This window comes from Penicillium taxi, assembly GCF_028828555.1.
Source record: "Penicillium taxi strain IBT 34144 chromosome Unknown utg000006l_segment0_segment0, whole genome shotgun sequence".
In the NCBI taxonomy this organism is placed as follows: domain Eukaryota; kingdom Fungi; phylum Ascomycota; class Eurotiomycetes; order Eurotiales; family Aspergillaceae; genus Penicillium; species Penicillium taxi.
This window is the reverse complement of record NW_026643208.1, coordinates 233,602-246,965: the sequence shown is the minus strand read 5'-3', so window position 1 is coordinate 246,965 and position 13,364 is coordinate 233,602. Positions and strand designations below refer to the sequence as shown.

Below are 13,364 nucleotides of genomic sequence, written 5' to 3'. Positions count from 1 at the left end.
AGGAATAAGAAAAGTACGAGATCGGAGATAGCTGTGAGCCTTGCTATCATACCCCTTAGCCCTGGAGCCCGGTCATGCTATAAGAACTCGAATATCTTTGTGATATTCCTGTTCTCCAAGGTTTGTCTTTTCTTTCTAGTTTTTCTATACTATAATATCGTTCCGACACATTTCGCAACATGTGGTTCGGGATAGTCACTCTTTTGGCGGGCATCTTGCTCGATCACGCATTCGCTAAAGATGTTTACTTTGATTGGCATATCACTTGGGTGAATGTCGCCCCTGACGGATACGAAAGAGCGGTAATTGGAATCAATGGAGAATGGCCCTGTCCACAGATCGACTTAGATCTAGGGGACAGACTCATTGTTGACGTTACCAATGATCTCGGAAACCAAACGACTGGCATCCATTGGCATGGATTGCACCAATATATGACTGGCTATATGGACGGAGCTCCTGGAGTGACGCAATGCCCTATTCCTCCAGGCAAAAAGATGCGCTATGAAGTCAATGTAATTGCCCGCATCTCAGACTTCTATATACGAAGATGGCTTACAGATAGAAAATAGGTGAATCAAACTGGCACATACTGGTACCATTCCCACAAGATGGGTCAATATCCAGATGGCCTCCGTGGACCGCTCGTCGTTAAGGAACCTAACCCCGGCTTCGAATATGACGATGAGTTCACCATCACGCTCTCAGATTGGTATCATCAGCAGATGACTCCATTGTTGGACGAATACTATGCCGACAATAGCCCTGCCACCGGAGGCTTAGAGCCGCTCCCTGATAACCAGCTGATCAACGATGCTGTGAATACGACCTTTCCGGTGCAGCCGGGTAAGACTTACCTCGTTCATCTTATCGCTCTTGGAAACTGGCCCGGCTTTGCAGTGGTATTCGATCAGCATGAGATGACAGTCGTCGAAGTGGACGGTGTCTTTGTCGACCCATTCCCTCTCGGTGACCGAAATCTTCGGCTCGCAACCGGCCAACGCACTAGCGTTTTGATTACAACGAAGAACGATACGAGCCAGAACTATGCTTTCTTGTCCATCTTGGATGTCAACATGATGTTCATATACGAGAACCGGACCGTCCCTGATGGATACATCACCAACTCTACTGCGTGGTTGGTCTATGACGAAACCAAACCACTGCCTATTGCTCCAGTGATTCCCGAATTTGATTTTGTTGATGATTTGGAGTTCGTGCCTGCTGATCACGAGCCACTGCTTGAGCCCGTGGATCACCAAATCATCATGGACTTCAACTCTGCCTCCGTGGCTGGTGGTCTTGTACGATTCGTGGTCAACAACCACACCTATTATGAGCAGGACACCCCCACCCTGTACACTGCCCTGATGGAACAATCATATGGGAAAGACAATGTGTCCGCATATGGAGAGGTCAACCCATACGTGGTCAACTATGGCGATGTGGTTGAGATCGTGCTCAATGACCACCACAACAATATCCACCCATGGCATCTTCACGGTCACCAATTCCAGGTCCTTCAGCGGACAGTACCATATGGCGGCTATTTCGATGGGTACTTCGCCAATGTCTCAGCCACACCAGTGAAACGCGACACGTTGATGGTGCAGCAACAAGGTCATTTTGTAATCCGCTTCCGAGCTACCAATCCAGATAAGTCTCCCCTGCTCACTGCATGATGTATTCTTCTAAGCTAACTGGATATTTACGAGTTTGGCTGTTCCATTGCCATATTGAATGGCATGTGGCCAAGGGCATGGTCACCACCATCATCGAAGCCCCTGACCGCTTGCAGGATCTTCATATCCCCTCGGACAACCAGCAGATCTGTGGAAACTACCCCTTGTCTCAGAAGAAGTCCAAGTCCAAGCGGAAGTCTATGTCCCCGGTCAAGTCCACAAAATCCAAGAAGCCTTGAGTGGTCTCACTGGTGTCTCAAAGGGGCAGAAGAGATCAAGGGGAAGAAGGGGGTGACGTGATGTGACGTACGGAGTACATGAGTAGGAAATAATAATGATGTTTATACGCAGTTGCTTTTTCCTAGAGGACTCAATCTTATTTGTTCGTCGTCCGGATCAATATCTAAAACTAGTCTCTAGAATCGAGTGGGGTAGGGCTGAAAATGGTGACCCAAGAAGTTTGGGGTGTAGAGCTATCCATAGATGGTTAGATCCAAATTTTGTCCAATCTAACCCTGTCCACCCTAGATAGCTTCTAGGGTTGCGACGAAGATCAGTTCTAAGACTGAAAAACCTACCCCCGATATTCATGGATGTCATCTTCTATACGGGTGAGTAAAGTCTGAAATAGAACATGATAAGTACCGTTTCATATATTTGCCTATATTTACTGTCAAATAGATATTGCAGTTTCAACTGAAGGCCGAGCAAATCCGGATGACTATCTGGTTACGGGACAACAAAGGACATAGACAACAAAAAGTCCAAATTCAAACCGATCAATGCCTCGAGCTAAGCCATCATGCCGATAAGCACCAAGAGGCCGACGATCAAAGCCCCCTTACTGTGGCGTGTCCGAGCACTGCTAGCACCACTGGTAGTAGTGGTCTCAGTGGCCAATGCCCCTGTAGCCGTGGCTGTCGAATCGGCAGCGACAGCTAAGAGGACCTCGGAGGTGATCGTCGAGAGTGCAGTACCGGAGGAAGTCTCGGTGACGGTGGTTTCGGTTGTGGTGCATGAAGCCCAAGAAGTCCAAGTGGTCCAGGTTCCAGTGCCCCAATGACCATCCTTCCAATGGCCGTCAGTCTTCCAATCCCCAGTCTTCCATCCAGTAGTCCAGTCGGCAGTCCATGTCTTATTTTCCCAATTAGAGCAAAAGGCTACCCGGTTGTCGCCATCAGGCCAATAACCTCCAAATCCCATTTTGCCGATAGTAAATCGAAATAGGTGTTTTTTGTTGTTTTGTTTTTTTCTGTCGTAGACCGTGGACCTTGTTGCAGTAGTGCGTTCTCAGGTCGAGACAAGCGAGCTAGTGCAGTCTTTGTGCAGGAAGGCGGAGCTAGTAGCTGGTAGTGAGACAAATCCCGGATAATGTGTGGGGATTTTGACAAGAGAAGACCCGCTAAACAAGATCTTGTGGAGGGGAGCCACACTTCTTTAAAAGTTCCATGATTATGAAAAACGGTTGAAGGACGCGCAAGCTCCTGCACTTGTTCTCTTCCCGTCTGGAGTGATTGCGCGGACGTTTCTCATTTTCCCTCGTGTTTTCCACGTTTAGTCATATTCTGACTGACGCGGCGATATCCCAAGTGCATTGCAGACTACCTTACAGAGGTACGTAATGTACATCTGACTTGTCAACGGGAGAAGGGGGTGGTCAGGGCCCTGCGACGCCAGGTCTTTTCTAACTGGCGGGTGAGGTACTGATAAACAGCTGCAGGGAGACCTAAGTAAGTTTAGTGGCGCCGAGACATTAGACGGATATTTCAAGGTACTAGTGATGTCGGGATTTGGAAAGGGCAAACAGGGATAAACCTGGATGTGGATGTAGAGTGGAGGTATAATGGAGATAGGACTAGGAGAGTAAGGGTCCAGATCATCGAAAGTAAGCGGGGGGACGCCAAGGCGGATCTTGTACGCCCCGCCGCCACGCCTAATCCTATTTGGCATCAGATCCACCTTGAAGGCTACTTGGAATGGACTTAAGAGACAATAAACAGAAGAACAGTGCATCTGACCTCACTTCTGCATATAGCTAAGGAATGGAGGGGATGGAACCCCTTCTCGGAGTTGTCCATTACAGCTACGTGGTACATGACAACGCATTTCTAAGGTGAGAATGAAACGAGAATAAAACCAGAATAATCCAGAATAAAACCAAAATATGTTCATTGCATGAAGCTGCTATCTGGATTGAATACACGATGTCTCAGATATTGGCACCACCATTGCAAGGAAGAATTTGACCTAGAAAAAAAGAAATAAGATGTGATGTCAGTACAAGTTGATTGCCGTGGTGGGAAGGTAGATGTTAGTGCTTATTGCTTACCGTTAATCCACTCACTAGCAGGGCTAGCTAGGAATGACACAACACGCCCAATATCACTAGGCTCACCGCATCTTTTCAATGGGCTTCCGTTGGCGAGGGCAGCCTCAATATCTTCGAGGGAGGAGTCCTTGGTGCAACCCGGGGCATAGCGCCATGAGTTAGACAACCACATGTCACTTTTAACTCCGGCGGGAGCAATAGCATTGACCGTGCATCTTTTAATACCAAAGTCTGCAGCGAAGCAGCGCGTGAACCCTTCCACAGCCGACTTACTTCCTGCATAAAGCGCGTGGCCGGCAACTCCGAGTCCAGCTGCGATTGACGACATGAGTACAACCCGGCCCCCGGGCTGGAGATGCTCAAGTGCGTTCTTGGCAACAAAGAATTGAGCTCGAGTGTTGAGGTTGAAGACTTGATCGAAATCCTCGAGGGTAGTATCCTCTAGTTTTGCAAATTTCTCCATTCCGGAGTTGGAGACAACAATATCCAATCGGCCAAACTTGGCAATCGCGGCAGAGAAGAGGTCTGAGATCTCTTCAAGCTTGGTGATATCGGCCTTGAAAGCGGCAGCCGAACCACCAATGCCTTCGATCTCTTTCACCAGTCCATCGGCGGCCTCTGAACTTGTGGCATAATTAATCGCGACAGATGCGCCACTTTTAACCAGCTCCAGGCAGATGCCCCGACCGATTCCTCGGGCACCTCCTGTCACTAAGGCCACCTTTCCGACCAGGGTCTGCGGTGTAGAGTCCATTGTTTCGGATATTTATGTATGTAGTCAAAGAGGCCAGAGCGCGATTGGCTGTATCAGGATGAGTGAGAGTAAGGAATATTTCTTGAATGTACTATGTATAAGCCGGGGAGAAAGTTCATTTGGTAGAATTTATAGGAAGATGGTCGGGGTCTAGTCCGATCCTTTCAGTACGTCTTGTAAAAGTAAATGCATGGGCCTCTCGAGGTTTTCGATATTCTACCCAATTCCCTCGTCCTCGTCACCAATTTGACCCATAATAGTTGCGTGGCATCTTCTACTTCGTAGCTCCACTCAGGGCTGAGGGATGACAAGTCTAATCCCTGCTCGATCAATATCAACTTCGTAGGCTCACTACTGTTATTTTTAACATTTGCATACATTATTCTCCTCTTTTGGTCTGATTATTTCTTGTGAAACTCTATTGCTTCTATCTTTTCGTTTTTATAGTTGTCAAGTTACTATTTTAAAATGCATGTTGATCTTATCCCTGTTCCTGCCCACCCCTTCCCTCCCCCTTTTTTTTTCCTTTTACTATCTTTTCTTTCAATGACTGAAATGGTTCCACGCAGAAGATACTATTGAAATTTTAATTTATTTACTTTCTTGCTTATTGTTGCTTGTTTCAAGGTTGATTCAAACCCCTTCATGATCTCAATGTCATAATATCTGCAAGGATGCAGCTCAATGAAAGTTGTTCGGTATGTCTTGGCCAACATAGCTACTGCGTGAATCTTGCAGTCCAGATTTCCAAATTTACTCTTTACGAGGTCTACATTGTATGTACAATTCTATACTTGGATGTTGTTCGGCTCATCATACGATTAATGACTGATGTTGTTGTCTCGGAATAGACCCTTAATTCCATGTTTGCTTTGCCTGCCTTTCCCAGTATAGACCAATATAGTGTATTACTCCATAAGCTGATCATTAATTATCTAGATTCAGTCGTGATAGCACATGTACCTAGTTAATTGCCGCCATAAGCTTGATATTGACCCGGAATTCTAAACTTCCTGTCTCATTCGCTCTCCGTGTAGCATATCTCTTACCCGATTTCCAGGGCTAGTACTACCATGACTTCAAGATTCCAAGATTCCGGCTGCTCACATGAGGATTCATCAAGATGCCCAATTCGCCACGGACTTCCCGGAACATTGGGAATCGGTGTACGGAGTCAAGCTGGATCGGATTCATAGTTTACGTGAACATCGTGGCGTTGAAGAATCGGGTCTGGATTCAGCTGAATGATCTTTGTGATGCGCTGGCATCCAAGATAACAGATTTTGAAGCTCTGAATCTTGCATCTACGAAATACGAGATTCAGGATTGGGAGAGTATGGCTTAGGGCTATTCGAATATTTCCAAAAGTGGAACTCTGCAGGGGGCCTCTTTTCTAATGTGAGGAGAGGATAGATTATTGATTGATTTGTAATTGATAACACAGACCGTTAGGGCATTATGGTCAGGATAGCTTGAGTCAATGCATAGACTGGTATGTATGCCCCCTTAGCATGAACTAAGCGGATCTCGCTGGCGCAGGGCTAATGCATCCATGGCGTTTCTGTACCTCCTAGGATGTATGGACGCCCCTTTTCAAGGGATCTCGTGTTTTTTTATCCCATCCCTTGTCAATTTGATGCCCATCGCTATATCTCTCTGACCCACCTAAGCGCTCGAGCCTCACTAGACATTGTGAATCAGCGTATCGAATGCATGCATATTCTATTTTCCCTGCCGCAGCAAGCCTAGAAAGACCATTTGGTCAATCATGTTTGAACATCTGGAGAAATTTCCGCAGATACGAAGCTATCTGACCTACGTAGTGCATATGATTAGTCGATGCTCATCAGGAATAGAAGTTTCCTTGGGTCGATAAGGGTTATAGTGTGTGAGACACGATGACATCCTGCTATGCGCATGAAACTCACTTGCTGGCATGGGGCCGAATAGACATATGACTTGTAGACAAGGCTGATCGGCCTATCAATTACCCTTTGGGCTACTCTTGCAGCTCCTGGATTAAATACTTAAACAGCTCCCTGTTCTGGTCAAGCCATTCTGGAGCAATTTACAACCCGCGAAGTGGCATATGCAATAATGGATGTTTTACTCTTTGGCGATCAATCCCCATCCGAGATTGCATCTTATCTCCATGGCATTCTCTTTGACCAGCCGAAGTCTCCTCTTGTTGCGTGCTTCTTGAATGCTGCTGGATGCAGACTTCGAGATGTCATTGCCGAGTTGCCCGCATTACAACGACGGAAAGTTCCTCCTTTCGCTACTTTAGAGGAATTCCTCGCTCGATACACCTCTGGCAAAGATGAGTTGAATCCTGTTGTGGAAGCCACATTTCAATGCCTGGTGCAGCTAGCAGACTATCTCTCGTAAGTTCTTGCCTTGATTTCTCTGCTTTCTCTGCTCAAGTGAGCACATCTGACATACCTGCAGGTTCTCTGAAAATGAGACTGAGAGCACTGAGGAAGTAGCCGCCATCGGTCTTTCAACGGGATTGATTCCTGCTATCACGGCATCATTCATTCCTAAAGGCCTTGCCGGTGTCAAAGTTGCAGTTTACGCAGTTGAGCTCGCATTTCGTCTCGCTCTCTACATTGATGAAGTGTCAGATCGTCTACAGACCACCAAGCCAGGCGTTGATCGCAGCTTCTGGGCAATTCACGCCAAAGGTCTAAACAGTGATGATGCTGAGTCCGCCATTAAGAAGGCGCTTGGCACAGAAGAGGCGGAATCACAGGTGAGTAGCGATGCTCTACAACATCAATCAAATTCAATAACTAACAATTTCGGCTGGAAAGTCCACACCATTGCATAATATTCCTTACATCAGCGCTATTTGGCCGTCAGGAACCACCATCAGTGGCCCTCCCTTGATGCTTGAATGGCTCCAAGATCGCTGGAATGTTGAAAACACTGTCAGCACGGTCCCGGCCCGGGTTCTAGGCCCTTACCATGCTCCACATCTCATCAGTACTGCCGAGGCTCTTGACGAGATTCTTGATGAAGCTGCACTTCAAGAATTCGAAGGACTTGTGCCAAGCAACCTCCACGTTTTGTCAATTCAAACTGGTGAAGCTTATAACGCTTCATCCCTGCCGGAGCTATACAGGCTGGTCATTACAGAAATAATAAGCGAATGCCAAAATGTCTCCGCATTTTTGGAGCGCCACCAGCTCGGCGGCCGTTTGTTTGCCATGGGTCCAATCGATCAACAGAGCCCTCTGGTTGTTGCGATCAAGGGGCGAAATTCTATTCTCGAATGGACGCGTCCGGTTGCCTCCGGCCCAGAGCCCGGTCTCGAATCGAAAAAGGAACGGATCGCCATTGTTGGCATGTCTGGAAGATTCCCTGGTGCCCAGAATCTTGATGAGTTCTGGAAAGTTCTCTTCGATGGAATGGACATGCACAAAGAGGTGCCCTCCGATCGGTTTGATGCAGAAAAGCATGTCGACCCCTCAGGTAAAGGCAAGAACAAGAGTCACACTCCATTCGGGTGCTTTGTGGACAATGCTGGCCTCTTTGACCCGCGATTCTTTAACATGTCTCCTCGGGAGGCTACTCAGACAGACCCCATGCAGAGACTGTCTTTACTTACCGCATACGAAGCGCTTGAAATGTCAGGCTACGTGCCGAACCGAACGCCCTCGACACAGCTTGACCGTATTGGTACTTTCTACGGTCAGACTAGTGATGACTGGCGTGAAATTAACGAAGCCCAAGACATTGACACATACTTCATCACCGGCGGTGTCCGAGCTTTCGGTCCTGGCCGTATCAACTACCACTTCGGATTCAGTGGACCTAGCTTGAGTATTGATACCGCATGCTCATCTAGTATGGCGGCCATTCACACAGCTTGCAATGCGCTATGGCTACGGGATTGTGACACCGCCATCACTGGTGGTGTCAACATTATGACCAACCCTGATATCTTTGCTGGACTTAGCAAGGGTCAATTCCTCTCCAAGACCGGCCCCTGCCAGACATTCGACAATGACGCCGATGGCTACTGCCGAGGAGACGCAGTCGCCTCACTGATCCTGAAGCGACTGTCTGATGCCGAAGCTGATAATGACAACATTCTAGGTGTCATCCTTTCAGCTGCTACCAATCACTCTGCTGATGCGATCTCGATCACCCATCCCCATGCTGGTACCCAGGAGATTCTCTACCGCCGGGTTTTGAACCAGGCTGCAGTCAACCCCAAGGATATATCCTATGTTGAGATGCATGGAACAGGTACCCAGGCTGGTGATGACACCGAAATGCGCTCTGTGTCCACTGTCTTCGCCCCTGCTGTCTCTCCTCGCCGACCAGACCAAAAACTCTATGTCGGCTCTGTTAAGGCCAATGTTGGACACGGCGAGGCCTCTTCCGGAGTCACTGCGATTGTGAAGGTTCTTTTGATGATGCGTCACAATATGATCCCTCCCCACGTTGGAATCAAGGGTGAAATTAACCGCGGCTTCCCAGACTTGGCCGCCAGGAATGCGCATATTGCTCGGCAGGCTGTTGAGTTACCCCGGCCTAAGACGCACAGCCGCAAGATTTTCATCAACAATTTCAGCGCGGCCGGTGGAAACACTGCCATTGTGATGGAGGAGGGCTTCAAGCGTCAGATCAAGGGAACGGACCCCCGCCCGACGCACGTTATTGCAGTTTCGGCATGCGCCTTGGGTTCTCTGAAGAAGAACGTCAACAACCTGATTTCATACCTAGACGCCAACCCCAATGTATCGCTGGCCAGTCTCTCATACACTACAACTGCCCGCAGAATCCAGTACAGCTACCGATACTCAGTTGCCGCCTCTGACATCTCTGGCCTGAAGGCTAGCCTTGCTCGCGTTGCTGACTCGAACTTGCTGCCAGTTCCCAAGCCACCTAAGGTTGCATTCACTTTCACCGGACAGGGATCTATGTACCCCGGCGTGGCTGCGGATCTGTTCAAAACATCCACCCTTTACCGGAAGAGCATGCTTGAATTTGATGCCCTGGCTACTTCGTTCGGCTTCCCCAGCATTGTTTCCATTGCGGATGGAACCGAGGAACAGTCCACTGTTACCCTGGACCCTGTTATGGTCCAGGTTGCCCAGGTTTGCATCCAAATGGCTATCACCCGCTTTTGGAAGTCTCTGGGAATTACGCCAGATGTTGTTGTTGGCCACAGCTTGGGAGAATATGCTGCTCTTTTTGCAGCTGGAGTCCTTTCCGCTAGCGACACTATCTTCCTTGTCGGATCTCGGGCTCAGCTCCTCGTCGCCCGCTGCACTGCTGGAAGCCATGCTATGCTCGCCGTTCAAGGTGATGCTGCCTTCGTGAAGAGAATCATTCCAGAAAATGTCGAGGTCGCTTGCATCAATAGCAGCAACGAGATTGTGCTCAGCGGTCTGGTAGCCGATATCGAAGCTGCTGGTGGTCTCCTCGAAGGTCAGAGAATGCGGGTCACTAAACTCAGTGTGCCTTACGCCTTCCACTCATCTCAAGTTGAGCCTATTCTTGAGACATTTGCACAGATTGCATCTTCAGTGGCTTTCCGCGCTCCCAACTGCGAATACCTTTCACCCTTGTTGGGTCGACCTCTTGAACAATCGACCATCGATGCAAACTATCTCTGTCGTCACGCCCGAGAGGCTGTTAACTTCGGCCAGGCAGTTGGAGCTGCCAAACTTTCTCACGTCATTGATGATGAGACTGTCTTCCTGGAAATTGGTCCTCACCCTGTTTCGACTAATTTCGTCAAAGCCACATTGGGCTCTTCCATCCCGACCTGCCACTCCCTCAACCGCAAATCTGGTGCATGGGAGTCTATGGCTACCGCCTTGACTGTCCTGAACAACAAGGGTCTCAACGTCAACTGGGGCGAATACCACCGCGAGTTTGAAGGTGCCCTGGAGCTTCTCGAGTTGCCTTCTTACGGCTGGGCCTTGGCCAACTACTGGATCGACTACAAGGGCGATTGGTGCTTAACAAAGGGCCAGTCTCTCATCAGCGCTGTTCCAGAAAGTGCAGTTCCCCCCTGAAGACCACTTCCGTGCAGCGCGTCGTCGAGGAGAAATTCTCCGACAAATCTTGCATGCTTGTCGCCGAATCAGATCTTTCACGTCCTGATCTTAAGGAAGTTCTGCACGGTCACATGGTCAACGGCGTGGCCCTTTGCCCCTCCACGCTTTATGGAGATATGGGTATCACCATTGGTGAGTACATGTACCGCCGCATGTTCCCAGGTTCTGCAGAAGCAGACATTCCCCGCATGAATGTGTGCAAGATGGAGGTTGGCAAGACCCTTATCTTCCGAGGCGCCGAGTCACAGGTCATCAAGATCTCTGCCGAGGCCTCCAAGTCAAAGGAAACCATTGGTATCACGATCTCTTCTGTCGAAGGCCAGCACGCCACATTCTCGGTCGAGTTTGGTACTAGCGCTGCATGGTTGGAGGAGTGGAAGCGCACTGGCTATCTGGTTGACGCCAGAATCCGCATGTTGCGCGATGAAGAGGATGAAGATATTCACACCTTGAACAGGAAGATGGCCTACAAGCTATTCGGCTCGTTTGTCGAGTACGAGAAGCCTTTCCAGGGAATGAAGAAGGTCTATCTCAAGCCGGACGAGTTTGAGGCCACTGCGGATATTGTTCTCCAAACTTACAATTCCGAGCAGAACTTTGTGGTCCCTCCTTACTGGATCGACAGTGTCGGCCATTTGTCTGGCTTCGTGGTGAACTGTCAAACTGCTCCTGGCTCGGAGAAGAATGTCTATGTTTCACACGGCTGGGATTCCCTTCGCCTTGCAAGAACCTTGATGCCCGGCGGAACTTACCGAACATATGTTCGCATGGCACCGGTTGAAGGTACTCCCAACATGGTCTCTGGTGACGTCTACTGTTTAGAAGGCACTGAAGTCATCGCTCTCTACGGTGGTGTTAAGTTCATGCGCATTCCGCGAAATGTCCTTGACCAGGTTTTGCCTCGCCCTCGATCTGGTACTGCTCTCGCCGCCGCCCCAGTTGCGGCAGTTGCCGATGCCCCCAAGAAAGATAGCCGACCAAGCTTCATCGCGATTCCTACTGCAGCTCCCCGCATAAATGTCACATCTCTCACCTCCAAAGTCATGGCCATCATTGCAGAGGAAGTTGGAGTAGATGAGAGTGAGCTTGCCGATCCCAACGGCTTCGCCGATCTTGGAGTCGACTCTCTCATGCAGCTTAGTATCAATTCACGTATGCGAGAGGATCTCGAACTGGACATTCCTTCCTCCTTGTTCATCGACAACCCAACTGTCGGCGACTTGAAGGTATGGCTTCGCGGTCTGGAGCCAGATACTGCCGATACACAGGATACCCAGACTACTGCGTCTACCTATATCTCAAACCTGAAAGACGACTCAAGTACCGACAATTCTCAGCCCAGCAGTACTCCATTGTCGCATGATTCCGGCGTCCACATCTTGGCTAGCGATATCTCCGAATACAAGACTGGTAAAGTTGCGGAGTCAGTCGATGGAGCCCCAGTCGTTCAGCCATTAGAAGCCGAGCCGCTGCTTCCCAACAAACGTGCCACTTCCATGTTGCTGCAGGGTAACATCAAGACAGCCACAACTCTGTTCTTCATGTTCCCAGACGGGGGCGGTGCGGCTGCTTCATACGCACCCATTCCGGCCCTATCTCCCGACATTGCTGTCTTCGGGTTAAACTCTCCCTTCATGACTACTCCCGAAGAGTACACTTGTGGAGTCTCCGGAGTCGCCCGGTACTATGTTGAAGAGATGAAACGCCGACAGCCTGTGGGACCTTACAATGTTGGCGGCTGGTCTGCTGGCGGAGTGATTGCCTTTGAGGGTGCTCAGCAACTGATCCGGGCTGGAGACAAGGTGGATAGATTGATCCTCATTGACTCCCCTTGCCCACTGACCATTGAGCCTCTTCCCATCTCGCTTCACAGATGGTTCAACACTCTGGGTCTGTTAGGTGATGGTGAGCCATCTAAGATTCCTTCGTGGCTCCTCCCTCACTTCCAAGCTTCCATCAATGCGCTTTCCACTTATCACGCTCGGTCAATTGACCCAGCTAAGGCGCCAACCACATACATCATCTGGTGTGAGGATGGAGTGTGCAAAAACCCCGAGGACCCCCGCCCTGATCCTTACCCCTACGGTCATGCACAATTCCTGCTCGAGAACAAAACGGACCTTGGACCTCAGCTTTGGGATGCAATGGTCGGCAGAGATAATCTCCGAATTTCCCATATTCCCGGTAATCACTTCACAATGATGAGAGCGCCATTTGTAAGTTTTGACTTCTCCCACCCATCAACTACTCTCAAATACTGATCCCTATTTATCAGGTTGCCAATCTTGGAGACAAGATTCGTGATGCATTCAATTAATTGAAGAGGCTTTACCTGCTGAAGACTTTTTGACCTTGCATCTTGCGATCATTCTTGCGACATTTTGCCACTTTTTCGGTTTCGTATTAATGCATGGTGTTTTTTCGAATATAACGAGAATGATAAACATTAGATTTGATGATTTTTATGATTTGTTTTTAGTTACCAGACACATAGTGCTATTTTGCGATAATCTATACTCTTT

The 13,364-nt window shown here is 49.0% G+C and overlaps 6 protein-coding genes across 6 annotated transcripts; 3 read left to right on the top strand and 3 right to left on the bottom strand.

Moving 5' to 3' along the window:
- Positions 1–179: 179 nt before the first annotated feature.
- Positions 180–1,921, top strand: N7495_009223 (conidial pigment biosynthesis oxidase Abr1/brown 1; the record flags this gene model as incomplete). The annotated part of the gene is made up of 3 exons (XM_057211874.1): positions 180–515; positions 573–1,620; positions 1,716–1,921. 3 exons carry the CDS (start codon positions 180–182, stop codon positions 1,919–1,921), a joined length of 1,590 nt encoding a protein of 529 aa, XP_057058737.1.
- A 553-nt stretch (positions 1,922–2,474) lies between these two features.
- Positions 2,475–2,885, bottom strand: N7495_009222 (uncharacterized protein; the record flags this gene model as incomplete). The annotated part of the gene is made up of 1 exon (XM_057211873.1): positions 2,475–2,885. One exon carries the CDS (start codon positions 2,883–2,885, stop codon positions 2,475–2,477), a length of 411 nt encoding a protein of 136 aa, XP_057058736.1.
- A 351-nt stretch (positions 2,886–3,236) lies between these two features.
- Positions 3,237–3,632, bottom strand: N7495_009221 (uncharacterized protein; the record flags this gene model as incomplete). The annotated part of the gene is made up of 1 exon (XM_057211872.1): positions 3,237–3,632. One exon carries the CDS (start codon positions 3,630–3,632, stop codon positions 3,237–3,239), a length of 396 nt encoding a protein of 131 aa, XP_057058735.1.
- A 368-nt stretch (positions 3,633–4,000) lies between these two features.
- N7495_009220 (uncharacterized protein) lies at positions 4,001–4,765 on the bottom strand (the record flags this gene model as incomplete). Its single annotated transcript, XM_057211871.1, has 1 exon — positions 4,001–4,765. One exon carries the CDS (start codon positions 4,763–4,765, stop codon positions 4,001–4,003), a length of 765 nt encoding a protein of 254 aa, XP_057058734.1.
- A 1,123-nt stretch (positions 4,766–5,888) lies between these two features.
- Positions 5,889–6,110, top strand: N7495_009219 (uncharacterized protein; the record flags this gene model as incomplete). Its single annotated transcript, XM_057211870.1, has 1 exon — positions 5,889–6,110. One exon carries the CDS (start codon positions 5,889–5,891, stop codon positions 6,108–6,110), a length of 222 nt encoding a protein of 73 aa, XP_057058733.1.
- A 752-nt stretch (positions 6,111–6,862) lies between these two features.
- On the top strand, positions 6,863–13,159 carry N7495_009218 (type I polyketide synthase; the record flags this gene model as incomplete). Its single annotated transcript, XM_057211869.1, is given in 5 exon segments — positions 6,863–7,149; positions 7,214–7,517; positions 7,579–10,773; positions 10,785–13,058; positions 13,118–13,159. 5 exon segments carry the CDS (start codon positions 6,863–6,865, stop codon positions 13,157–13,159), a joined length of 6,102 nt encoding a protein of 2,033 aa, XP_057058732.1.
- Positions 13,160–13,364: the final 205 nt, after the last annotated feature.